The following is a 27,508-nucleotide window of genomic DNA, read 5'->3' as shown; positions in this document are numbered from 1 at the left end:
CTCAAAAAACGATTAAACATGCCAGCAAACGTTTTAAACATCCTTTTTTAAAGAGTATGTATCTCTATTGATAAGCCTGATACCAGTCACTTCCACTGCATTTAAGTCTTTACTACATTACTTCAGTATTAGCAGCATTTTCTTAGTCAAATTCCATTCCTTAGAAAATTATTTTACTGCACATACATTAATAAGCCTGATACCAGTCGCTTTTCACTGCATTTAAGGCTTTACTTACATTACTTCGGTATCAGCAGTATTTTCTTAGTCAATTCCATTCCTTAGAAAAATATTTTACTGCACATACCTTCGTTGCAGGAGACCCTGCACGCCATTCCCTTTCTGAAGTTACCCCACTCCTCAGAATGTGTGAGAACAGCCAGTGGATCTTAGTTACTTCTGCTAAGATCATAGAAAACGCAGGCAGATTCTTCATCTAAATACTGCCTGAGAAAAAACAGCACACTCCGGTGCCATTTAAAAATAACAAACTTTTGATTGAAGAATTAATTAAGTATAAAACACCACACTCCTCTCACGACCTCCATCTATGTTGAGGGTTGCAAGAGAATGACTGGGTATGACATGTGAGGGGAGGAGCTATATAGCAGCTCTGCTGTGGGTGATCCTCTTGCAACTTCCTGTTGGGAAGGGAATATATCCCACAAGTAATGGATGATCGGTGGACTGGATACACTTAACAAGAGAAATCTGTATTGTAACGCCTTGCAGAGAATATTTTTTACAGACAACCAATAACCAACCACTAACAGTGTATGACCAACAAAGGTTTAGCAACATATGCTTTGTGCTCACAAATTTCTAGAATAAGGCTTAGGATCATCAGACTGGAAAGGCTAATCTAAGTATGGAGGAATATGATCCTGTTTCTCTCTTAACGTGTCATCTTAAAGGATGATAAGTGTCAACTAATAATGAAGATCAGGCACAGCTATTGAACACAAATTCCCCAGCATGTCACAGGATCAGTAATTATATTGCCTTCCAGGACAGTAGTAATGCAATCTGCCTGAAATATGTGTCAAAAACTAAGCTTAGACTTCCCTCTAGCAGTGAGAATTGGAATGTATAATGTATCACAAAGTAGTTAACTATAGGGCCACTCAACATACCTGATAAAAAAATCAAGACAAATAATTGTCTTACATGGAGTTAAATATATAGTGAACAAGACTTTGGCGGAGCTCTAAATAACCTTATGTTTACCTATATGTATATTGGAAAGAATAGATATACACAAATTTGAAACAATTTTTTCTAGTTAACATTTCTTTCTCTAAAATACTTATAAACCAAATTAAATATAACAATGACCGTACCATATTTAAGGAGAAAGTAAATATACTACATTTTGTGTATTAAAAATTTCTCAAGTCCACGCTAAGTAAGTTCTCAGTTTAGGAAAGCCGATTTAGAAATAAGGCTCCAAGTACAATTGTTCAATATAATCCAGCGTAGCGCCTTCATGTGAAGTGATAGGTGTCTTGAGTCGCCCAAAGAAAGTCCCCTATGCGTAAATTTGAATCGCAGCTTTGGAACATAATAAATGCCCCTCACTTAGTCAACTCCAGATCGGCTCCCAAATTCCTAATTTTGAAATTTAATTCTCCCTTTAAAACTTATGTTCAATTGAACGCTGGTCGTTATGCCCTGTACGTCGCTGCAGTCCTGGGCTTCTTTCTGCCACAATTTCACTAAAAAGTGGGGCACTGCAGAAATAGATTTGCAGTGGCCCTCTCTGCATCGGACAGCGGTGGTGCCGATCGTTGGTGGGTGGGAGGCTTAAGGAGGGTGGCCGGCCCATCGCTGGAGGGGGTGGGACCGCTACGCTACAGGGGAAGTAATTTTTTTTTAAAAAGCTGCTTCATCAAGGGGGAGGGAGGAGAGGCAATGAGGGAGATCCTATGTGGGATTCATTGAGGGAAAGAGATCTGGGAGGGGGAAGTGGGTAAGTTATTGAGGGGAAGCAGCTACACTACAGAAAAAAAATGGGTATTTTAATTTTTTTTATTTTTTCTTGCCTAATCTGCAGCAAACTGGGTACCTAAGATGGCGACAAGAGGGGGAAGGTTAGAGAGCTGGGTTTTTTTTTTTTTTGGGGGGGGGGGGGTCAGGGAGGTTGGAAGGTAAGGGGGGGATACTACCCTACAGAAAATATATAATTAAAAAAATAATAATAACTTATTTTTATACTGGCAGACTTTCTGCCAGTACTTAAGATGGCGGTGACAATTGTGAGGTGGGGGAGGGAAGAGAGCTGTTTGAGAGGGATCAGAGGGTGAGATGTGTCAGGTGGGAGGCTGATCTCTACACTAAAGCTAAAATTAAACCTACAAGCTACCTAATTAATCCCTTTACTGCTGGGCATAATAAAATTGTGGTGCGCAGCAGCATTTAGCGGCCTAATTACCAAAAAGCTATGTCAAAGCCATATATGTCTGCTATCCCAGAGAAGCATTTACAACCATTTGTGCCATGATTGCACAAGCCATTTGTAAATAATTTCAGTGAGAAACCTAAAATTGTGAAAATGTTAATGACATTTTTTATTTGATTGCATTTGGCGGTGAAATGGTGGCATGAAATATACCAAAATGGGCCTAGATCAATACTTTGGGTTGTCTACTAAAAAAAAATATATATAGTTTTAATAGGTAAATATAAAAAAGGCTCTATTTCAGTTTAAATGTAGTGATGGCAAAAATGCTAATAATGCTCTGGTCTTTTGGGGAAGTTTTTGTCTGAAATGCCCGGTCCTTAAGGGGTTAATTTGTAGTTCAACTAGAATCCTTGCAATATGCTTATGTTTGCAAAAATGTTTCTTATAAATAAATACAAATATTAAACCGATAAATCAATCACAGGTACTGTAATAAACTAAATGTACAAGTTCCAAATGTTGGCATTGAAGTCACAGATACTGCAACACCCTGTGGCAGAACTTTTCTCCACTTTCTGCGATAAGATTTTTTTAATGAAACATTTTCTGCAGGTTATTTTTAAATAAAAATCAATTTTAAATTAGGCGGTTACACTAAAGCACCAGTTCAATATTGCAATGTGTTGATTAACTAAAGAATACAGTAATTTTTAAAGTTTTAGAATATAGTGCAACAGTTGACAATTGCATTGCAAATTAGGTAAAAGAAAAAAAGAAATTGTTGTTTTAAAAATGTCCCTGAGAGCCAGTCAACAATAAATGCACTGCTGCTTTGCAGTGCTGCTCCATATCTCACCTCTCTTCAAACAGCACTTTGTTATGGAAAACTTACTGAGTGCAGCCAGAGCACAGTGCTGTTTGAAGAGTATAGCCTGATGCAGAGCAGCACTGCAAAGAGCCAACAGTTCATTCATGTGTACCTTTCTTTCTGCAGACATGCTGTATTTTCTGCGATGACATCTCAGATCATAGCATGTTCTGCCTTGGGGCTGCAACAATGCACATTAGTGAATTTCAGACATGGGCACAGGAAAAAAATTGTTTTGTCCATATGATTTGTTTCAGATGTTTCCCCAACGTTCAGTTTGGACTAATATTGGATTCAGATTCGTTATCCTTATTTCCAGTGGGAACAGCAAATAAATATAACTCTTATAGAATCTTTCAATGTTAAGAGAACATGCAAGTCGCTGATTAAAATTTCAGTCAATGACTAGCCGAAAGAGGCACAGAAATCACACAACTGTGCATTTCAATATCTCTAGTCAAAGTGACTGTAAATGACTGAGCTTCCCTAAGTCTCCCATCTCCCTATGCTAGGTTAAGGCTTGATTGGATAAGCCTGTATGATTGAAATCCGAAATTTAGTGCCTGACTGACTGTTCCTCACATCAATCATTAGTAATACTATGGCAGGATTGGAAAGGGCAACAATGGACACATGAAAGATCAGAACCACTTGTACATCATTACAAACAAAGGAGCTGAATAGCCAAACAATATAGCTCCTTCCCCCTTTCCTGGCACCAAACATTACAAATGAATTAACAAATCATTTTTCTCAAGCAATAATTTGTTCTTCATCTGTATCCTCCAATAATGGGCCCCATATACTAACCAAGAAGTTGTCTGCATGCCTTCACTGCATACGGGAAGCAGATATGTTTGTCCGCTGGCCCATATGCATCATTACACACTCTGATGAGTGTGTAATGCCTGCCCCTTCTCTTGCGCGAGAAAAGGGACTGTCAATCAGAGGCGGAGAAGTGTGTTAGAAGCAGTGGTTTAATGACTTGCTTTTTACATTGTGAGAAGCAGACTTACATGTGCAAACCTGCCCCGCAAGGGCTCCGGAGCAGCTGACGCTGCTTCATACATGGAGCCCAATGTATTAAGCTGTTGGTGTATCCAACAACTTGCCAAATCGGCATAAATGCACATCTCTAGTGAACTTCAAATATATTTACCAGCATTTCAAATTGTCTTTTATGCCCATTCTTATTTTGTTTCATTCCTTTATTTCAATTGTATGTTTGTATCTTTGAGAAACTGATGTTCCTGAACTAAACAAACAAGTTTTATATTGCCAGACTACTGGGGGCATCTCCCAGTCAGAGAAACAGCTTTGGGAGTTGTCCTTTAACGGCTATTGAGCAACAGATAACTCTGTCTCAGTTATACACAAGAATACCTTTTTAGTACATTTTAATTTAGATCATTGTAACATATCCTTTTTATCCAAAAAAACAACAACTATTTCATATGCATGGTAAAACATGCTTAGTATAGTCATTTACAAATTGACATGGGAATTAAAGGACCTCCTGATGCAAAAAGGACACACCCATACTTGTTAAAACAAGTATTTTTTTGCATTTCTGACAATTGCTAGCTAGTTTCCATTGCTGTTATAAACTGTGTAAACTGGTCGTAACAAGTATCTCCATTAAAGTCTGTAAGGGTTGTTTCATGTTACCACCAGTTACAAAAACAATAAATCTAGGCCTATGTGTTTAATACCTGCAAAGAGATTAAAAACATAGGTAAAGCATACCTCCCAACCATCTCATATATTGTGGGGCTGTGAGGGTCAGGGAGGTCTGCCCACTGTCCCTTCTTCAGTTTATCACCATAAAGGGAAATGTCTCGAATTCCTGACTCAGCTTTGCCCATAGTTTGTCCTGACTGCACCGAACCACACTCACAACACATCCATCCTATCACAGCTCTGCTCAACAAACACCATTGGGCCAGAGCCCACAAGTCCCACTCACCTCTCTGCCCTGAAAAGTCAGTCCTGCATTAAACTGTATTAAATATGTTCCTTATATTACAGACACTATCTTTATGTCTGTTTGTTGTTGCTATTATCATTTAAAACTCAGATACAACATATTAACATTAAGGGAGTGCAGAATTATTAGGCAAATGAGTATTTTGACCACATCATCCTCTTTATGCATGTTGTCTTACTCCAAGCTGTATAGGCTCGAAAGCCTACTACCAATTAAGCATATTAGGTGATGTGCATCTCTGTAATGAGAAGGGGTGTGGCCTAATGACATCAACACCCTATATCAGGTGTGCATAATTATTAGGCAACTTCCTTTCCTTTGGCAAAATGGGTCAAAAGAAGGACTTGACAGGCTCAGAAAAGTCAAAAATAGTGAGATATCTTGCAGAGGTATGCAGCACTCTTAAAATTGCAAAGCTTCTGAAGCGTGATCATCGAACAATCAAGCGTTTCATTCAAAATAGTCAACAGGGTCGCAAGAAGCGTGTGGAAAAACCAAGGCGCAAAATAACTGCCCATGAACTGAGAAAAGTAAAGCGTGCAGCTGCCAAGATGCCACCAGTTTGGCCATATTTCAGAGCTGCAACATCACTGGAGTGCCCAAAAGCACAAGGTGTGCAATACTCAGAGACATGGCTAAGGTAAGAAAGGCTGAAAGACGACCACCACTGAACAAGACACACAAGCTGAAACGTCAAGACTGGGCCAAGAAATATCTCAAGACTGATTTTTCTAAGGTTTTATGGACTGATGAAATGAGAGTGAGTCTTGATGGGCCAGATGGATGGGCCAGTGGCTGGATTGGTAAAGGGCAGAGAGCTCCAGTCCGACTCAGACGCCAGCAAGGTGGAGGTGGAGTACTGGTTTGGGCTGGTTTCATCAAAGATGAGCTTGTGGGGCCTTTTCGGGTTGAGGATGGAGTCAAGCTCAACTCCCAGTCCTACTGCCAGTTTCTGGAAGACACCTTCTTCAAGCAGTGGTACAGGAAGAAGTCTGCATCCTTCAAGAAAAACATGATTTTCATGCAGGACAATGCTCCATCACACGCATCCAAGTACTCCACAGCGTGGCTGGCAAGAAAGGGTATAAAAGAAGAAAATCTAATGACATGGCCTCCTTGTTCACCTGATCTGAACCTGTGGTCCATCATCAAATGTGAGATTTACAAGGAGGGAAAACAGTACACCTCTCTGAACAGTGTCTGGGAGGCTGTGGTTGCTGCTGCACACAATGTTGATGGTGAACAGATCAAAACACTGACAGAATCCATGGATGGCAGGCTTTTGAGTGTCCTTGCAAAGAAAGGTGGCTATATTGGTCACTGATTTGTTTTTGTTTTTGAATGTCAGAAATGTATATTTGTGAATGTTGAGATGTTATATTGGTTTCACTGGTAAAAATAAAATAATTGAAATGGGTATATATTTGTTTTTTGTTAAGTTGCCTAATAATTATGCACAGTAATAGTCACCTGCACACACAGATATCCCCCTAAAATAGCTATAACTAAAAACAAACTAAAAACTACTTCCAAAACTATTCAGCTTTGATATTAATGAGTTTTTTGGGTTCATTGAGAACATGGTTGTTGTTCAATAATAAAATTAATCCTCAAAAATACAACTTGCCTAATAATTCTGCACTCCCTGTATTAAGAAAGTGTTTAGTCGTGGTAGCGGCTAGCTCTTCTATCTATCCTACAGTACTGAGTCTGACAGACTGACTCTCAGTCTCCGGACTGTTTCAGCAATATTTCAGTCAGTGGCGCTGACGGCTGTGGCAGCCTGGCCCCTACCTGAGTTAAGTGGTGAGGAGTCCCTGACTGTCCACTCAGCTGACTGCTCCACTCTGTCGTCTTCACCGCGCGCACAGATCAGCGAGTCTCCCTGTCAAACTCACTTCTTCTAACCGCTTGGCCTGGGAGATCACGTGCCCCAACAGACAGAAAGGCGCTCAGCGGTAAGCTGCCTGTCAAAATAATTTATTTTTTTAAAGACGCATATGCATGCAGCGGCTGGGGCAAGTGCCGCCCTCCAAAATCTGCTGTCCTAGGCATGGGACTTGTTGGCCTATGCATTAATACGCCCCTGAACTCAGCATTTGGGTAAAATGCCCCTTTAATGTTTAGACAAAGGTCTTGTTTATACCTTGTTGGTCTGTATTTGAAGTCAGAATAAAGCAGGTGACACTAGTTAAAGGGATGCTAAACTCAAAATCAAACTCTCATGATTTAGCTAGAGCATGCAATTTAAAAAAATAAAAAAAAAAAAGTTTACTTCCATTAAAAAATTGTGCAGTCTTTATATGCACATTTCTAAAGGCGTACCTTTTCATATCCCTTTAACTAAGTGAGAGTTTGGGTCTCTCCCATCCATACTACAGTATTGACATTTTCAGAATAGCTAGCGGTTTCATGCACAAAAAAGGGCAAAAAGTCAAAATAAAAAAAGTAAATGAGCTATTTATAAAGAATTTAATCCACTCCAGCAGGTAAAATGGAGCATTGGGAACAAATTAAAGGGGAGAAAATGAAACAGTGCACCCAGTGTGCGTAACCACGCCCCCAGAACATAAGTAGTTAATTAGTACAGAACCTGATAAATCCCAGGAACCCGTGCACCGCTGCTCTTACAAATATAATTCTGGCCACAATTATTATGTGCGATTAGACAGTAAGCCTGTGACACGCTATTCGAAAAAAAGAGCCACCAGAAAAGGATGGCTTTGCACTAAAGGTTAGTATAGTTTAAGGTGACAAATTAGGTTATTTTTAAAAACAAACGGCTATCCTAATGTTCCATAATTCTGTACAGAACTATGTAGCATTTTCCCTAATATTTTCTGTCCCTTTAAAAGGGCCAGTCAATGTTACCAAATTGTGCACTGTGTGAGGCTTATTCACTTTGCACCCGATCGCGCTGTTGAACTACATGTAGTCCACTCTCGCGCTGGCTAAAGCTATCGGCTACTTTATCCAGCACTGTCCCTACATGTAGTTCAACAGCACAGCATCGGGCAAGCTGTGATTGGGCAGTGCGCCTATGATGCACTTTTGAAAAAAACTGGGCAGCTTAAGAGGACGGCAAGGAAGGGAATCAAAGTTTTTTGGAGGGTTAAAACTTTAATATGCCTTCTTTTATACAGGTATGGCTAGGCTAATATTTATATAATTCTGAACACAGTGGCAATCAGAAGGCCACTAATTGCAGCTACGCACCACACTTCTGAAATTCTCCGCAGTGAAGTGGTTAATCAGTTAGCCTGTAAGGTTAATATTTGATCCAGTGTAGAGATTACTTTCCCACCTGATACCTCCCAAACACCCCCCCAACTACTGGTCACCATCTTCAGCACTGGCAGTCAGTCTGCAAGTATGTAGTTTAGGGCATTTTTTTTTTTAAATATACCTTTTTTATTACTGCAGTGTAGATCCCTTCTCACCCTCCCACTTCCCTAAACACCCTCAAAACAGTTCTCTAACCCTCCCACTGCTATTCACCTTAGTTACTGACAGCTGGTCTGCCAGTAACAAATTACTTTTATTATTTTATTTATTCTTTCATTTAAAAAAAAAATTCTGTTACGTAGGGGCCCCCCCTCACCCTCACACCCTCAATGATTGTTTTTTGCCATAGTATAGGCCCTTGCTCCCTCTCCCTTCAAAATCATGTTCTGCCGTGTAGGGCCCCATTCCTCTCTCTCCCATCATATTTAGCATTTTCTGTAGTGCAGTGAACCCTGCACCCCCCCCCCCATTCCCTCCCACTACTCCCACCCTGCAACAATAAATGATCGTTACAGAGAGTGATACTATCTGTAATGATCGGCTATCTGCCTCTATAGTATGGGAGCATGATCACTGCTTCCTTACCATATGAAGGCCTTCTATGCTGATGAAACCCAGATCTACCTTTCCACCCCTGCACTCTCTCCTTCTGTCAACTCTCACATCACAACTGCTTATCTGGCATTTCCTCCTGGATGGCCTCTCACCACCTAAAAATAAATATGTCCAAGACCGAATTACTTCTAATCCCCCCCTCTAGCTCCACTCCAGTCTCTAATTTTTCTATCACTGTTGGCGGCACCACTATCTCCCCATCACCCCAAGTCCGCTGCCTCAGAGTCACGCTTGACTCAAATCTGTCCTTCATTCCCCACATCCAACTGCTCTCTTCATCCTGCCGCAACCACCTACGCAATATCTCCAAAATTCGCCCGTTTCTGAGTGCTGAAACTACCAAACAGCTCATCCACTCCCTGGTAATTTCCCGACTTGACTACTGTAACAACTTACTAACTGGCCTCCCTCTCTCCCACCTCTCTCCCCTCCAATCCGTCCTAAATGCATCTGCCAGACTAATCCACCTCTCTCGATGCTCTGTTTCTGCTGCGCCTCTCTGCGAGTCCCTTCACTGGCTCCCCATTCACAAGAGTTAAATTCAAAATTCTCACCCTGACCTACAAAGCCCTCACCAATGCTGCCCCACCCTACCAGTCCTCACTCATCAACAAATATGCTCCTGCCCATCCCCTAAGATCCAACAACGACCTGCTTCTTGCGTCCTCTACCATCATCCCCTCTCAATCTAGACTACAGGACTTCTCTCGTATGGCACCAACCCTCTGGAACGCACTTCCTCGAGATGTCAGACTTGCCCCTAACCTCTCCTCCTTTAAACGTTCCCTAAAGACCTTTCTGTTCAGGGAAGCTTATCACCCGACTTAACAAACTAACTTCAATTAACTAACAGTTGCCCTCTATCTCCTCACTAATATCATTCTCACCTCTGCAGTCCCCACCACCTGTTTCCAATCCTCCTACCCATCTAGATTGCAAGTTCCCAAGGGAACAAGGCCCTCAATTCCCCCTGTATTTGTCTGTAAAATTTTGTGTCTTATCGTATTGTTTCTCCACTGTACTGTTATCCTTGTACCCATGGGCAGCGCTGCGGAATCTGTTGGCGCTTTATAAATAAAGAATAATAATAATAATAATAATACATTTATTAACCATTCCCCAGTTTTGCATAACTAACACTGTTCTATCAATACACTTTTTACCTCTTTGTTTACCTTGTATCTAAGCCTCTGCAGACTGCCTCCTTATCTCAGTTCTTTTTACTATCTTATATTTTAGCCAATTAGGTATGGTTCTTCTTATTATTCTCCACTGGACTGAGCACAATTTTATCTATATGGTACACATGAACTAACATTGTCTGGCTGTAATGCAGGAGGTTATAAAGTATATTAATATAACAATGTTAGTTATGCAAAGCTGAGGAATAGGTAGTAAAGGCGTTATCTATCATTTTAAACTATAAAAAAAATCAAATAGACTGTCCCTTTAAAACAGGAAGTACATGTCTAGGCCTTAAAAACGGGTTGCTCACTGGCTGATAACCAGAATTCCCATTTCATAATTGGTATTCAGAGACATGCCTGAAAAGTATAAAAACATTTTTCTTTCTTTTTTCAGTACAGGAACATTCAAGTAAGAAATAAATCTGAGCCCAAGCATATGTTTTATTGTTGTGTATGCTGATATTACCTGAGTCCGTAGTAAAGTGTAATTCCATAGTGGGACGTGTGCATTCCGTTTACGAGGGTTCCACAGACCATCAATAGACCTATTATAAAAACATTACATTTGAATATTATGTAAAATTATCAATATAGTAAAATAAATGTACCCCTACATGTAGTCTACATATATGATCTACTTCTTACCCCACCAACAAAATAAAGAAAAAGTTATGCTTACCTGATAAATGTATTTCTTTTTTGACACGATGAGTCCACGGATCATCTTAATTACTAATGGGATATTCACCTCCTGGTCAGCAGGAGGCTGCAAAGAGCACCACAGCAAAGCTGTTAAATAGCTCCTCCCTTCCCTCCCACTCCAGTCATTCGACCGGAGTTAAGGATAGAAAGGAAAAACCAAGGTGCAGAGGTGTCTGAAGTTTATAATAACCAACAACCTGTCTTACAAGAACAGGGTGGGCCGTGGCCTCATCGTGTCAAAAAATACATACATTTATCAGGTAAGCATAAATTTTCTTTTCTTTTTTATGACATGAGTCCACGGATCATCTTAATTACTAATGGGATTCAATACCCAAGCTAGAGTACACAGATGATACGGGAGGGACAAGACAGGGAACCTAAACGGAAAGCACAACTGCTTGAAAAACCTTTTTCCCAAAAGCGACCTCAACCAAGGCAAAAGTGTCACATTTTTAGAACTTTGAAAAAGTGTGAAGAAAGGACCAAGTTGCAGCCTTGCAAATCTGTTCCACAGAAGCTTTATTTTTGAATGCCCATGAGGAAGCAACAGCCCTCGTGGAATGAGCCGTAACTCTCTCAGGAGGCTGCTGTCCAGCAGTCTCATATGCAAAACGTACGATACTCCTCAGCCATAAAGAAAGAGAAGTTGCCGTAGCTTTCTGTCCCTTACGTTTTCCTGAGAAAATCACAAACAAAGAAGACTCACGAAAGTCCTTAGTCGCCTGCAGGTAAAACTTTAAAGAACAGGCCATGTCCAAATTGTGCAGAGGCTAGGGTTTTTTTTTAATTTTGGATAGGGCTATTAGATTAGGTGTAATTAGTTTAAATATCTGATCATTTCTTTTTTTATTTTGTGTAATTTAGTGTTTTATTTTGTAATTTAGGTAATTGTATTTAATTTATGTAATTTATTTAATTGTAGTGTAAGGTTAGGTGTTCGTGTAAGACAGGTTAGGTTTTATTTTACAGGTACATTTGTATTTATTTTAGCTAGGTAGTTAGTAAATAGTTAATAACTATTTAGTAACTATTTTACCTAGGTAAAATAAATACAAACTTGCCTGTAAAATAAAAATAAAACCTAAGATAGCTACAATGTAGCTATTAGTTATATTGTAGCTAGCTTAGGGTTTATTTTATAGGTAAGTATTTAGTTTTAAATAGGAATTATTTAGGTAATAATTGTAAGTTTTATTTAGATTTATTTTAATTATATTTAAGTTAGGGGGTGTTAGGGTTAGACTTAGGTTTAGGGGTTAATAAATTTAGTATGTTGGGGCGGCAGATTAGGGGTTAATAAATGTAGGTAGGTGGCGGCGATGTTAGGGGCGGCAGATTAGGGGTTAATATTTAACTAGTGTTTGTGATGCGGTGGTGCGACGGTTTAGGGGTTAATATGTTTATTATAGTGGTGGCGATGTCCGGAGCAGCATATTAGGGGTTAATAAGTATAATGTAGGTGTCGGCGATGTCGGGCAGCAGATTAGGGGTTAATAAGTGTAAGATTAAGGTGTTTAGACGCAGGGTTCATGTTAGGTGTAAACATAAATTTTGTTTTGCCATAGGAATCAATGGGGCTGTGTTACGGAGCTTTACTCTGCTTTTTTGCAGGTGTTTGATGATTATGGGGAAATCATGCACAAGCACCTAAAACCAGCTCACCGCGGCTTTAAGCAGCGCTGGTATCGAAGTGCGGTATGGAGCTCAATTTTACTCTACGCTCACTTTTTGCCTAATAACGCGGGGTTTTTATAAACCTGTAATACCAGCGCTGTAGGTAAGTGAGCGGTGACAATAACTTGCAAGTTAGTTCCGCACCCCTAATAATGCAAAACTCTTAATCTAGCGGATAGTTTGAGTAATTGTTTGATTCCAGTGATGAACTGAAGACACTACCTCAATAGAACACTTTAGTAATTGGTCATCTTTTGAGAAAGTTGTACTAGCAAAATGCGTCAGGATTAGCAGTGTCACTTGTGTTACAGGAATTTATGCGGAATAAACCCAGCAATTCAGTTAAGTGACATCAAACGATAATTAAGGTTCTTCTAAAGAAGTGATTATGTGAGGAAATGGGCGACTGATGTATATTTTTAGGGATTAAAGGGATATGAAACCCAAATATTTTTTTTCCCACGATTCAGATAGAGCATGCAATTTTAAGCAACGTTCTAATTTAGTAAACAAAAGAAACACAAAAGGTGAGAGTTGCACACTAATAAGTAATTAACTAGAGAACAGGTGCTTCCTAGAAAGATACATATGAGAACAACATAGAAAAGGAAGTGGGGATTTCACAATAAGAAATTCCCAAAAGTCTAGGTAAATCCAGCACAACTGTAAAATTGAATAAAAGCGCTACAAAAAGCTTGTATGTCAAAAACAATGTAAATATTTATTAAACAAATGCACAATACACACATTCACATTCATACAGGGGATCCCACACAAAGCAGTATTAATGAAGTACTGGCCAAAAAATTATTATCTGGTGCACCAGGGGAAATAGACCAAAAACAGTCCATTTAAACCTTGCAGGTATTTGTAATCCAATAAGTGCAGCGTTAATGCAAGAAATGGATGCAGTTATACAGTCCCCGGTGTATAAAAACCAGTTACTTCAGACTTGAACCCCCAGAGTTACTGAGTCGGTTGGTGCTTAAAAGACATAGCATAGGAGGAGCAATAAAAACACGCGTCTTTATTCACAGGTGCTGTATTCCTTTAAGACAGTGATATTCGGTGTACAGATTCGTATAACATATTCTACCTGTATTTGTTCACGCGGTCGCTCCTCCTAGCTGCCTTGTACATGGAGTGTCCAGACATCAGGGGTAAGTCACGATGAGCAGGGGATCTGCTGTAAGGGCTGCCACAGCAGATCCCCTGCTCATCGTGACTTACCCCTGATGTCTGGACACTCCATGTACAAGGCAGCTAGGAGGAGCGACCGCGTGAACAAATACAGGTAGAATATGTTATACGAATCTGTACACCGAATATCACTGTCTTAAAGGAATACAGCACCTGTGAATAAAGACGCGTGTTTTTATTGCTCCTCCTATGCTATGTCTTTTAAGCACCAACCGACTCAGTAACTCTGGGGGTTCAAGTCTGAAGTAACTGGTTTTTATACACCGGGGACTGTATAACTGCATCCATTTCTTGCATTAACGCTGCACTTATTGGATTACAAATACCTGCAAGGTTTAAATGGACTGTTTTTGGTCTATTTCCCCTGGTGCACCAGATAATAATTTTTTGGCCAGTACTTCATTAATACTGCTTTGTGTGGGATCCCCTGTATGAATGTGAATGTGTGTATTGTGCATTTGTTTAATAAATATTTACATTGTTTTTGACATACAAGCTTTTTGTAGCGCTTTTATTCAATTTTACAGTTGTGCTGGATTTACCTAGACTTTTGGGAATTTCTTATTGTGAAATCCCCACTTCCTTTTCTATGTTGTTCTCAACGTTCTAATTTACTCCTATTATCGCTTTTTTTTCGTTCTCTTGGTATCCATATTTGAAAAAGCAGGAATTTAAGCTTAGGAGCTGGCCCATTTTTGGTTCAGTACCCTGGGTAGTGCTTGCTGATTGGTGACTACATTTAGCCACCAATTAGCAAGGCTATCCAGTTGCTGAACCAAAAATAGTCCAGCTCCTAAGCTTACATTCCTGTTTTTTTAAATAAAGATACCAAGAGAACGAAGAATAATTGTTAATAGGAATAAATTAAATTAAAAAGTTGCTTAAAATTGCATGCTCTATCTGAAGTTTAATTTTGACTACACTATCCCTTTCAATAAATATTTTATTCAAAAATGTTCTATTATCCATATGAAATTGATGCATTTAAACATGCTTTGTTTTGTTATTTTGCTGCTTTTTTTTTTGCTTGAGATTTTTTAAATTAAATTTAAAGTGACAAACTTGCAAAATGAAAATGCTCCTAAGTGTTCTGGCATTTTATTAATGGGCTTTTTCTTGCATATAACTATGTGTTTAACCTCTGCAAATGGGTTAAATACATAAAGTCAGCATCTGAGTAGCAATGCACTACTGGGAGCTAGCTGAACACATCTGGTGAGACAATAACTAGATACATATATGTGTAACCACCAATTACCAGCTAGCTACCTTTAGTGCATTGCTGTTCCTGAGCCTACCTATGTATGCTTTTCAGCAGAAGATACCAAGTGGACAAAGTAAATTTGTAACAGAAAATTAAAAAGTCTTTTCAATTTGCATGTTCTATCTGAATCATGAAAGTTTAATTTTCACGTTCATGTCCCTTTAATTGAAACCAATATAGTAATATTAGTTATATACTTGACTAATGCTCATTACTGATAACACATTTTCTTTAAAGGGACATGAAACCCAACATTTTGCTTTCATGATTTAGACCAAATATAGAATTTTAAACAACTTTCCAGTTTACTTCTATTATCAAATGTGCTTCATTCTCTTGATTTCATTTGTTGAAGGAGCAGCAGTGCACTACTGGTTTCTAACTGAACACATGGGGTGAGCTACCTAGATAAACCTTTCAGCAAAGGATAACAAGTGAAGGAAGCAAATTAAATAGCAGTAAATTTGAAAGTTGTTTAAAATTGTATGCTCTGTCTACATCATAAATGTCTAATTATGACTTTACTGTCCCTTTAATAAGTGTCAGCAGTTTAATTACATATGGTTCATGTATTGCTAAAGGTAGTATAATTCTACTGTTTTAGCTCAAAGAAAAAAGTTTCCTGTAAATGGTTTATTGCATTGAGGAATCACAAGGTGAACGCAAAAGCAGCATTTAATAATAATCTAGGTTTAATTATAGAAAGTGGCGTAGACATAAAAATACTGCATAATGCTTCTTAAAAATAAACAGTCTGAGAACAAAAATAGATGGCTATAAACATGCAAATTTGTAATGATAAATATGAGCAGGTATACAGAATTATAAATTCATCCTTAAGTCCTACAAATCTGCCCTCAGCCTGGCCAATGTATCATTTCACGCGTCCAACCACAGAAAGCGGTTCTCAACCTTCAACTCCCTTCTACGTCCGCCTGCACCCCCGCCCACTACCAACCACACAGCTCAGATTATTGCTGATCACTTCAAAAATAAAACTGACACTATTAGAAAAGATATCTGCACCTCACACCGCTCAAAACCAGCAATCCTACCCACCCCTTCTATTAACAAAACTCTATGCTACTTCCCTCTTGTAATAGAGGAAGAAGTCTCTGTACTCCTATCCTTGGCTCATCTCACAACCTGCCCACTTGACCCTATTCCTTCACAACTTCTTCCCTCTCTCTCGGCTTCACTAACCTCTACCCTATCTCATCTCTTTAACCAATCTCTCACAGTTGGCACATTTCCTGATACATTCAAGCATGTGTCAATCATATCAATCCTAAAAGATCCCTCGTTTGATCCCTCCACCCCTTTTATCGACCGGCTCCTTACTTCCCTTTGCCTCAAAATTATTGGAATGACTGGTCTATAATCAGCTAACTCAATTTCTAACTACAAAAATACTTATTCATTACCTCATTTTGTCACGCATTGATTATTGCAATCTACTTCTAAATGGCCTTCCAAAACACTGCCTCTACTCCCTCCAATCTATTATGAATGCTTCTGCTAGACTCATCAACCTAAGTCGCCGATCTACATCAGCTGCTTCGCTCTGCCAGTCTCTACACTGGCTCCCCATACACTCCAGAATACAATTTAAAGTTTTAACCCTAACTTACAAAGCACTCAACAGTCTAACTCCCAACTATATTTCCTCTCTCATCGTGAAATACTCCCCATCCCGTCCTCTTCGATCAACCTCGGACCTACGTCTCTCCACTCCTGTTATCTCTACGTCCAATTCCCTTCTCCAAAACTTTGCACGTGCAGCTCCAACCTTGTATAGCTACAGACGCTCCTTGAAAACTCACCTATTCAGAGAGGCTCACCATCTCTAATCCTAACCAAACGAATACATGAACTGCCTGACTTACTGCTGCAATTATAACCGATGTAACAAGCTACCCCCAACCTTATGTCTCTGCACTCTAAACCTGTAGACTGTGAGCTCTCTGGAGCAGGGCCCTCTTCCTCCTGTACTAGATTTGTTTAGTTTGTTATGTTTTGTATTTTATCACAAATCCTTGTCATTGTATACCCCTATCACTGTACCCAGCGCTACGGAATTTGGTGGCACTATACAAATAATAATAATAATAATAATAATAATAATACAGATATACAGATAGAATACAGGAGTTAGAGAAGTGTACAAACTCACCAGTAGCGGTTGGCATTGATCAGTGTGAATTGAAAGGCGATCAGCCCATACAGGTAAGAGTGGTTATTCCAGGTGGTTTTGTCCAGGAAAAAGACAAACCAATATGGTATGAGAAAGAGAAGGCAGCTGAGACGGTACAAACAACCAAGGGTGATCCCCAGAGCGCCTATAGAAAATCAAATGGTCATTTATGATGAAATGTTAAAAAAAAGATAGGCATTAAAAAGGGAGAAGATGTCCTTTTTTGTTTCCTCTAAAGGGAGATTTTTTAAAATGCATTGAGACTAATAGTAAGTAATTATATTACTTCTAAGCTCATGACCTCATTGTTATATGTGCATTATGCAAATTCATCAGTTTTGTATGTTACTGTTATTATTTTGCACATGTCATTTACAGCAAAGCATATTTGAAATAAATAAATAAATAATAATAAAAATAAAAGCCAACATGTTTGTGTGCAGACTAAAATAATTATTTTTATGTTTATAGACATGAATCCCTGTCCACCAATACGTGTGTTGGAGCTTTCCTTATCACCAAGTGATAGATCCTTGAGTATCCATTGTGAGCAAAAATCCATACCTTGTTATTTTGTCATTACAATTAGGATAGACCTATTATTGTGCGTCTTTAACATGCATAGAAGTGTTTTCTTCCAGTTTAAATAATATTCCAGGAACATAAAACCTACAAAAATGATTTCATGATTCAGACAGACAGATCATAACATTTTAAGCAACTTTCCAATTTACTTCATCATTTGTTTTGTTTTCTTGCTATGCTTTGTTGAAAAAAATAGCTAGGTAGGCTCAGGATCAGCAACGCACTGCTGGGAACTAGCTGCTGATTGGTGGCTGCACTTATATACACCTATTTTCCTTGACTCACCTCAGTAGTGCATTGCTGCACTTCCAACAAAGGATACCAAAAGAATTAAGTGAATTTGATAAGAGAAGTAAATTGTAAAGTTGTTTAAAATTGTGTGTTCTGTCTGAATCATGAATGACATTTTTTGGGTTTCATGTCCCTTTAAGTAGGGGTAATAGACAACACAATAAAAGGTGTAAAGAGATAGGAGGAGGAGGAGGATAGAAAATGAAAAATCCTGTAGGTGTCCCTCACCCAAGAACATGATCACATAAGTCAGGTACATCCAGTCCAGGGGTAAAGGGCGCAAGGAGTTAAACAATGGGAAGCGACACACATCCAGTCCATCAATGTACTTGTAGTCCAGGTAACTGAGGCCTCGCTCCTGAGGGATATCCAGAAGCATCAGAAAACCTGTGGCACAAATAATACGACTGAACCAAACAAATTTACTTTCCATATTTACTAAGTGAAAAACAACAATATTTGTAGGGTGACTGGGAGTACTTAAAGGGACAGTAAACAGCTTACCATAAACTAACACGCTGGGTGAGTTTGAAAATGTTTTGAATGCTTTAGCACCTTCTATGCTGCAATTATTTTTTAATAGCTAAGCTCCACTCACCACTTGCCTTATTTGGAGAAGCAGACACAGCAAAACAGTCATTTTGTTAGCAAAATCCCCATTATTTTACAATTGTTATCTCTGCTGAGGCGAATAAGCGATACATAAGTGACATGATGCACTTTCAGTCCCTAGAATTGGAAAACTCTTCATTTTCAGAGTTATACAACAGGTAAAGGGGGCAAAAGAAATAAAAAAACTCATTTGCAATATACTTGTATTACTACACATAAATATTTACAATATCATTGTAGTCACTGTCTATAAATGAGAGTCCATCTCTTAAAAGCAAAAAGGACAGGATTGTGTAGTCTCTCTCTTTACAGTGAGCAATTTTATTATTATTTTTTTCTTTCACAGTTTGATGTCGAATTTGACACACTTTGTTTCCTCTACTCCTTTCCTTTTTAGAGATTCACTTTTTTTTTTTTAAAGTAAAAACAAAAAAAATCGTATTAAAATTTTTTTTAAATACAATAGCAGAAGTATAGTAGTGCTGAACATTCTGAGTGGATCATGCTCTGTATTTATATATAATTTTATAAATGTCTGTTTACAAAATACATTGCCTAAGCCACTAATGCTCAGGGACACCTATTTCACATACTGTAAAGAAATGTGCTGAGCATTATATTGACAAAGGATGTATCCTCACAAAAATAGAGGTTGTCCTCCTTCTCTTTTTCCTCCCTAAACCAATTGTGTCCTTGCAACTCCACCTCAAGCTCTGGGTGTTTAAACACAGAATCTTATATCAGTTTGTGTCCAATCACTCACCTCAACTGAAGAACAAAAACCATTCTATACAAGTGCTTGTGCATATTTGTCAGACTAACTCACTGACTACAGATGTATATGTAGCACTATAAGTGAATGGCCCTCACTGGCACGGATTGTCAAGGGGCCCTGCTTCCTGTACTTGCCAGCAGGTCATGAATGGTTAGTTATTTTACATGGCACTGCAGTTCCCAATACAACTGTCATCAATATAGTCAGTAATGGTTAGCCAATTTGTGCCCTAAAGGGGCCCAGAAATAGGTAAAGACTAATATATATATATATATATATATATATATATATATATATATATATATATATATATATATATAATTTTCCGTGATATTCTACCCCTCATTTGTACACATATTGATTTATTATTGAATTATTGCATTTTAGTACAGTTGTGTGTTTAATTTTTAGCCTATGCCACATATGTTGGTTCCCCATAATATACATTCTAGAACCAGCACTGTATACACACACACATACATACATACACACAACTTGCTGATCTGTTTAGTAAAGAATATTTTTACAGAGAGCTTCCTACTCAATACAATTACAGATAGAAAAACCTGCTTGGGACAGGAAAAGATTTGGATTTTTGGAATCTGTAAAATAGGGCAGTTTGGAGAGGGGATGAAACCAAGTGTAAACAACAATATCTTATATTATTTAGGCAATGACATTACATGTCTTTATACATGTAGCAAAAAGGTAGTTTTATATCCTGTTTAATACTACTTTTGTATACATAGTACCCTCAGAAACATACAGTACTGTAATCAGAAAGGTAGAAATTGCATTTAAGAACACAAACACCAAACCAAGGAAACGGGAAGAGAAGAATGTGACTTACAGGTGGGGGGAAAATAGTAATTTGTGATAATTTTATTTGTTTAAAAATATTAATTAAAAAGTTTGGATTTTAGAATAAAGTTTGGAATTTGGGATTTGTATCTGTATATATTAAATAACATTGTGCTGCTAGGTTCCATAGTATCTCTATACCAATATGACACAAGCCATGCAGTACATAAGTGGTATCTTATATGAAACAAAAGCAGAAGTAAAGATAAGCAGTTAAAGGGACATTGTACACTAGATTTTTCTTTGTATAAATGTTTTGTAGATGATCCATTTATATAGCCCATTTGGTTGTGTTTTTGTAACAATGTATAGTTTTGCTTATTTTTTTTTCTTAATAACATTTGTGATGATTTTCAGACTAACCAAGCCCCAAAGTGTCAGATGTATACGCACATTTACAGACTCCTGCATGCTCTTGTTTGTGTAATCTGTCTTTTCATATGCAGGGAAGCGGGGAGGGGGGGGGGGGTCTGCTCTTTGAGGTTTTCCAGCCACTTTCACTAGATGTCCCAGACTATCAACAGTGCTAAACTGGGAGCTTCTAAGTATGTTTTTAAAAAGGTTTTATACTGGATTTTTAGATCAGTATTTGTGCATATTCTTCTTTTTAGTAGTGTCTATTACATGCAGTTATATGAAAATTGGTGTTTACTGTCCCTTTAAAGACAAGCAGGCACAAGTCTTGTGTTACCATAAAATAAGATTATATACTGACCTTGCATCCCCTCAGATAACCTCTTGGTCTGCTGTGTTTGACAATGTAGCAACCCCCCCCATGGGTAAACAGTACAAAGGTCAAGCTAACATTGCTCACATCAGGCTTCCGTATAACTGAGCAGGGATATCACTCAGACCTCATTGACGCTCAAAACACATGGAGAAAACATGTCTACAGATTGCAAGCTCCCTGTACAAACAGCATCTGCTGTCATTAAACTTTCACTATAATGTAATACCAAGATATAGGTCATACAAAAAGATTTTGGGGGAATTTGTTAGTTAACACTTAGTCTCCCTACAATAGTACTAATGTTCACAAAGATGCTTCTGTTATAGATACATTTCCTTATTTAACAGACAGTGGGCAAGATTACAAGTGGTGCACTAGTTTTTTTCCCCACTCACACACAAACTTTACTAGAAGTAAAAGTTGAAAGTAAAATGATGGGAGTGAGCGAATCTAGGAGTTTGGATATCGTAACCACGTAAACTTCTCCACAGACTTCAATGGAGCACGCAACTTAAAAAACCCTAACACTTATCGCTCATGTGCTAACCCAACATGCATTAGACTTACAGTGCTAAAGCCAAAGTAAGCTATATGAAGAACATTGGGATGTTAAATTTTATATATATATATATATATATATATATATATATATATATATATATATATATATATATATATATATATATATATCAAGCATTAGCCATTAAACATTTTTTACTTACTGTGTAGATGTATGAAAATAAAACTAAAATGTTATTGGATAAATCTCCAGGTATAAGTATATGCCAGAGCAGTGCCACATCTGTTATTCAGACTGGTTTCACCTCCACAGAGCCTCCCTCCCCGGAGCTTGTTTACTTTATTTATAACCCTACAGACTGTGGCAGTGCAGTCAGATCGCTGCCTTATACAGCCTGTAGTGCAAGTTTCTTACTTGCTTGCCTCCAGCTCGCCTGAGTGAGCAACCCACCCCACATTGACCACGTGTCTCTACTCTTCTATGCCCCGCAGTGCCGCCTCTTCTAACTGCTGTGTGTGCACGGCGCCTCTGCCTAGCTATATGCTCAGTTAGCGGTGGTCTGGGACCGGCTCCTTCCATTATATTCAAACGACCCAATCGTCGTGACGTCCCCCCATGCCCCGCCCCCCATAAAAAACGCGGACTCCCTTGGTTTTTAAATCGCGGTGGTTAATCACCCAGCCCAAAAATATATCTCTCTCTATCTATCTCTTCCTATCTATATACACACACATATACATATTTAGACATTTGTATACATTATAACTAGGGTTGCACCAATACCCATACTAGTATCGGTGCCGATACTAGCATCGGTATCGGTGCCGATACCAAGTATTTGCATGAGTACTTGTACTCGTGCAAATGCACCAATACTTAAACCGATACCCTCAATTCCTACCTATATGCCATCTTGTGGCATTTTTCAAACTGTATGTTCCCATTTCATTTTAAGCTGGAGTGGAGACTTAACTAAAAATTGTTCACTTCTGTTCTGCCAATACAAATTGCTGTTATTTGTATTATTTGTCAGAGCAGTGCTTTAAAAGCTGCTACTTTACAGCTGGAAGCCTCTCATCTTGCACAATTATGCTCAAAATATACTGTACTCTGAGGAACACCCTTAGCCAGGGCTGGACTGGGAATAAAAAGCAGCCCTGGAAAAATATGAAGACTAGCCCTATTTTCTGTTGAGTCAGTAGAATACAAATGCCCCATTTTTCTCAAAGGGGATTACTGGGATACTTCTTCCCCAATATTATTTTCAGAATTAAATTATACGACTTTGTATTAAGTACAAGTGTCAGATTTATCAGTTATATAGGCACCCTACAACTAAAATTGCATCCAGTAATCGCCCCTTTAAATTGTAGCTTTCCAGTCCCAGCTGCTGCAGCTGTTATTTATTGTTGTTATTGTAATATTTTTATTTATAAACATGTTCTATGAACTTTGTGACAACAAGCACATAAAACTCTTTTATTATTTCAAAATGTCTTTTGAGATACAGTTCATAATTATAAAGAAGCGATCTTAAATCATTAGTCTGTATTATGCTTGGTAAACTGTCATGACATTAAAAAAGTATCGGTGAGTATTTGAAAAAAAAGTATCGGTACTTGTACTCGGTCTTAAAAAAATGGTATTGTTGCAACCTTAATTATAACCTTTCCCAGTCAAACACATTGTCATATCCCTTTAACCCATTTTAAAACAGTTTATTAATATTTATATAAAATATTTTTTATTAGAAAGCGTATATATGAGTGTAATATTTTATTTTAGTGTATTTATGTTGCGTTTGGTGAAAACATTTTTTAACCCTTACACTTTACACTAAGGTGTCAATTTATCATATATCGGGTGCTACAGCGAATCATGTCCGCCCAACATCGCACAAATGCTTGTGCAATGCTGTCCCCTGAACATTCACGGCCAATCAGCCGCTAGCAGGGGTGTCAATCAAAAAAAAAAAAAAAAAAAGGTGGCCAAGTTAACTTATGTTTCTGACGAGCCAGAAACTACGGGCGTAGAAAGCAGCATCAGCTGATTATTAAATTTACCACTAGGTCTTCAGGCGCACTAATCCGGTAAGATCACTGAATTCTATAAGAAAAAGTCTGCACTATAATTTCTCTCCAAGCAGGATAAGCTTTAAAACAATTGTGTTAAAGTGTTCTCTCACTATTCAAGCTTGAAGAATTGACATGGTCTAAAGGCAGAAGCATGTAGATTTGGGGGAGAAGTACAGTATATTTTTGTTTGTTTGTTTTTTCTTATAGCCCTGATTAGGAGTGGGTGGATTAAAAATCAGTTATAAAAAAAAATTGTTTATTTAAAATTGGATTAATTAATTTTTTTAAAATAAAATGCTTTCTGAGCAAAAAATATATCCAAAAATAGAATTTCTATTTAAAATACATTAAAATCCAAAGGTAATTCATCCTGAAAAAAGAATTGTTTTTAACCCCTTAATAACAACTGACGTACCAGGTACGTCATGCATTAACAACCAGTTAATGACAATAGACGTACCTGGTACGTCAGTTGTCTAAGAGAGTGCTGGAAGCGATCGCAATCGCTTCCAGCAGCTCTCAGGGTATTGCAGTGATGCCTCCATATGGAGGCATCCTGCAATACCTTTTCAGAAGACTCCGATGCAGAGAGAGCCACTCTGTGGCCCTCTCTGCACCGGTAGCGATGGTGCCGGTTCGTTGGTGGGTGGGAGCATATCAGGGAGGCGGGTGGGCGGCCCATCGCTACCCGGCATCCGGTTCCTGTAAGTGCTATGTGCACGCCGGGTGCCGGGAGCGTGCGGGGGCGCGCGATTAGCTGGCCACTGACTACAAAGAGAAGGGAAGAGGGGGGAAAAAAGAATTAAAAAAAAATAAATATATAAGGATCTGGGAGGGGGAGGGAGTTGGGGTATTGTGGGGGGCTGCTACACTACAGAAAACATTAAAAATTGCAAAAAAAACACTTGTTTTTGGGGCAAATTGGGTACTGGCAGACAGCTGCCAGTACCCAAGATGGCGGCAATTAGGTAGGGGAGAGGGTTAGAGAGCTGGGGGGGGGGGATCATGGAGGTTGGGGCTAAGGCAGGGGTCCATCACAGCTAAAACATTTTATTTTTTTTTTATTAAAAAAAAGAAAAACTCCTTTTATTTAGTACTGGCAGACTTTCTGCCAGTACTTAAGATGGCGGGGACAATTGTGGGGTGGGGGAGGGAAGAGAACTGTTTGGGAGGGATCAGGGGGTGGGATGTGTCAGGTGGGAGGCTGATCTCTACCCTAAAGCTAAAATTAACCCTGCAAGCTCCCTACAACCTACCTAATTAACCCATTCACTGCTGGGCATAATTTACGTGTGGTGCGCAGCAGCATTTAGTGGCCTTCTAATTACCAAAAAGCAATGCCAAAGCCATATAAGTCTGCTATTTCTGAACAAAGGGGATCCCAAAGAAGCATTTACAACCATTTGTGCCTTAATTGCAGAAGCTGTTTGTAAATAATTTCAGTGGGAAACCTAAAGTTTGTGACAAAATTTGTGAAAAAGTGAACTTTTTTTTTTATTTGATGACATTTGGCGGTGAAATGGTGGCATGAAATATACCAAAATGGGCCTAGATCAATACTTTGGGTTGTCTTCTAAAAAAAATATATACATGTCAAGGGATATTCAGGTATTCCTGACAGATATCAGGGTTCCAATGTAACTAGCGCTAATTTTGAAAAAAAGTTGTTTGGAAATAGCAAAGTGCTACTTGTATTTATGGCCCTATAACTTGCAAAAAAAGTAAAGAACATGTAAACATTGGGTATTTCTAAACTCAGGACAAAATTTAGAAACTATTTAGCATAGGTGTTTTTTGGTGATTGTAGATGTGTAACAGATTTTGGGGGTCAAAGTTAGAAAAAGTGTGTTTTTTTTCAATTTTTTCCTCATATTTTATATTTTTTTTATAGGAAATTATAAGATATGATGAAAATAATGGTATCCTTAGAAAGTCCATTTAATGGCGAGAAAAACGGTATATAATATGTGTGGGTACAGTAAATGAGTAAGAGGGAAATTACAGCTAAACACAAACACCGCAGAAATATAAAAATAGCCATTGTCATTAAGGGTAAGAAAATTGAAAAATGGTCCGGTCATTAAGGGGTTAATTATGTAGCATGAAACTGTATATTCATGGCTGTAATGTTTAATTGTTTTTGGTAAATGTATTCCATTCATAATGTCATGCTCTCCAAGAGGTTTGTCAGATTATTTTGGGCATTTTTTTCTGTCTATAACATATTATCACATATTCTTGTTTTTGTAATTCTCAAAACTGTGAGGGACCAGCAGTTAGAATGAAAGTGAAACCTATAATGTTATTGATTTAGGTAAATACAACTATTTAAATTGTTATTACTGAGGTAATGATTATTTTTCTTTTGTTAAATACAACTATTTAAATTATTATTACAGTAAACATAATTTTTCTCCTTCCAATGAAAATATATCTGAAATGTTAATCAGATTTGAATGATTAAACTGATTGTAAAGTTTAATAAATTAGCCAGTATCTATAAATAATCTTAAAGACAGGGCCACTTAATTAAACTTTACAAAGACTCTTCTTTTTTAAAAATATTTACTATTGCGTTACAGTAAACATACCGCTATTCCTCCGCCTGCATCTCTTACTGTATTGAGCATATTGATGACGAATCCGGCTTCCTCCAATTGTTATGTGCCCCATGAGCTGGACGCAGGTGGCGATTGGAGGAAGCCGGATTTGTCATCGATCTGCTCAATACAGTAGGAGATTTGGGGTAAGTTTATTTAAGTATGCACGTGCACCAGCATTTTAAACACAGCACATACTCAGAGAGCCTAAGGTGCTCGTACCATCTGGTAATAACTCAATTTGTTAATTGCTGGCATGATACAAACCCTACTGGTGCTCTGAGCAGCTGCAGTATTTAAAATGCTGGTGCACTGAGAATGTCAAACTATGCTTCACATGCACGTGCAGAGAAAAATGTTAACCCTAAAATAGTGATAACTTTTACTAAAAGCATTTTTGCCAATACGTTTTATTAAAATATATAATTAATCTATGTGCATTTAAATGTTGACCAGAATGTCCCTTTAAATCAATTTGATGTAGATCAAATCCACCCTGATTAGATGCCAACATGTAGGACTGCAAAGAGACTGGTACTGAACTGGACAGTACAGTATTTTAATTGGCTGTCCAGCCAATTATGCGTTACAAAAGTATTAAAAAATTGGACACAAATTTACTCTTTTTTGTTGTTGTTTTGTTTTAGACTTCTTAGAAGTGCACCTGGTGGGGTGTGAACCAGCCTTTCATGCTATGCTTTTCTCACTGCCTCCTCCCTCATTATATCAATTTTCCCAGTAAATAAATAAAATCAGTCAATAATAAGCCAACAAAAATGTCATAGGACAATTTAGATTAATCTTATAATCACTGCTGTAAACTTGTACTCAGTAATGCCTCTCTGTCTTGCAAGCATTGCATTATGTGCAAGTATGATGTAATTCATTGTACTTGCTTTCCTAAACTTACAAGATATGGCAAAATTATTTAAGAGGAAAAATATTAAAGGGACATTAAACAAACACTTTGAGATCGTAATAAAAAAATGATTATATATATATATATATATATATATATATATATATATAAAAACTCTGCAATATACACTTTCATTATTTATGTTGTCCCCTTTTCCTGT

General features: G+C 38.1%; 1 protein-coding gene across 2 annotated transcripts in view; it reads right to left on the bottom strand.

Moving 5' to 3' along the window:
* Window positions 1-27,508, bottom strand: part of GGCX (gamma-glutamyl carboxylase) — a 194,701-nt gene that overhangs the window by 160,846 nt on the left and 6,347 nt on the right. For both annotated transcript variants that reach the window (XM_053717809.1, XM_053717808.1), the window contains exons 3-5: window positions 18,485-18,643; window positions 17,360-17,525; window positions 10,810-10,888 (exon numbers count right to left, since the gene is read on the bottom strand). In XM_053717809.1, the coding sequence (XP_053573784.1) occupies window positions 10,810-10,888; window positions 17,360-17,525; window positions 18,485-18,643 (404 nt within the window). The remainder of the gene's footprint in view (window positions 1-10,809; window positions 10,889-17,359; window positions 17,526-18,484; window positions 18,644-27,508) is intronic.

The sequence above is a fragment of the Bombina bombina genome, chromosome 6 (genome assembly GCF_027579735.1).
Source record: "Bombina bombina isolate aBomBom1 chromosome 6, aBomBom1.pri, whole genome shotgun sequence".
Classification (NCBI taxonomy): domain Eukaryota; kingdom Metazoa; phylum Chordata; class Amphibia; order Anura; family Bombinatoridae; genus Bombina; species Bombina bombina.
The sequence above is the reverse complement of the archived record's forward strand: the minus strand, read 5'-3'. Positions and strand labels throughout refer to the sequence as shown.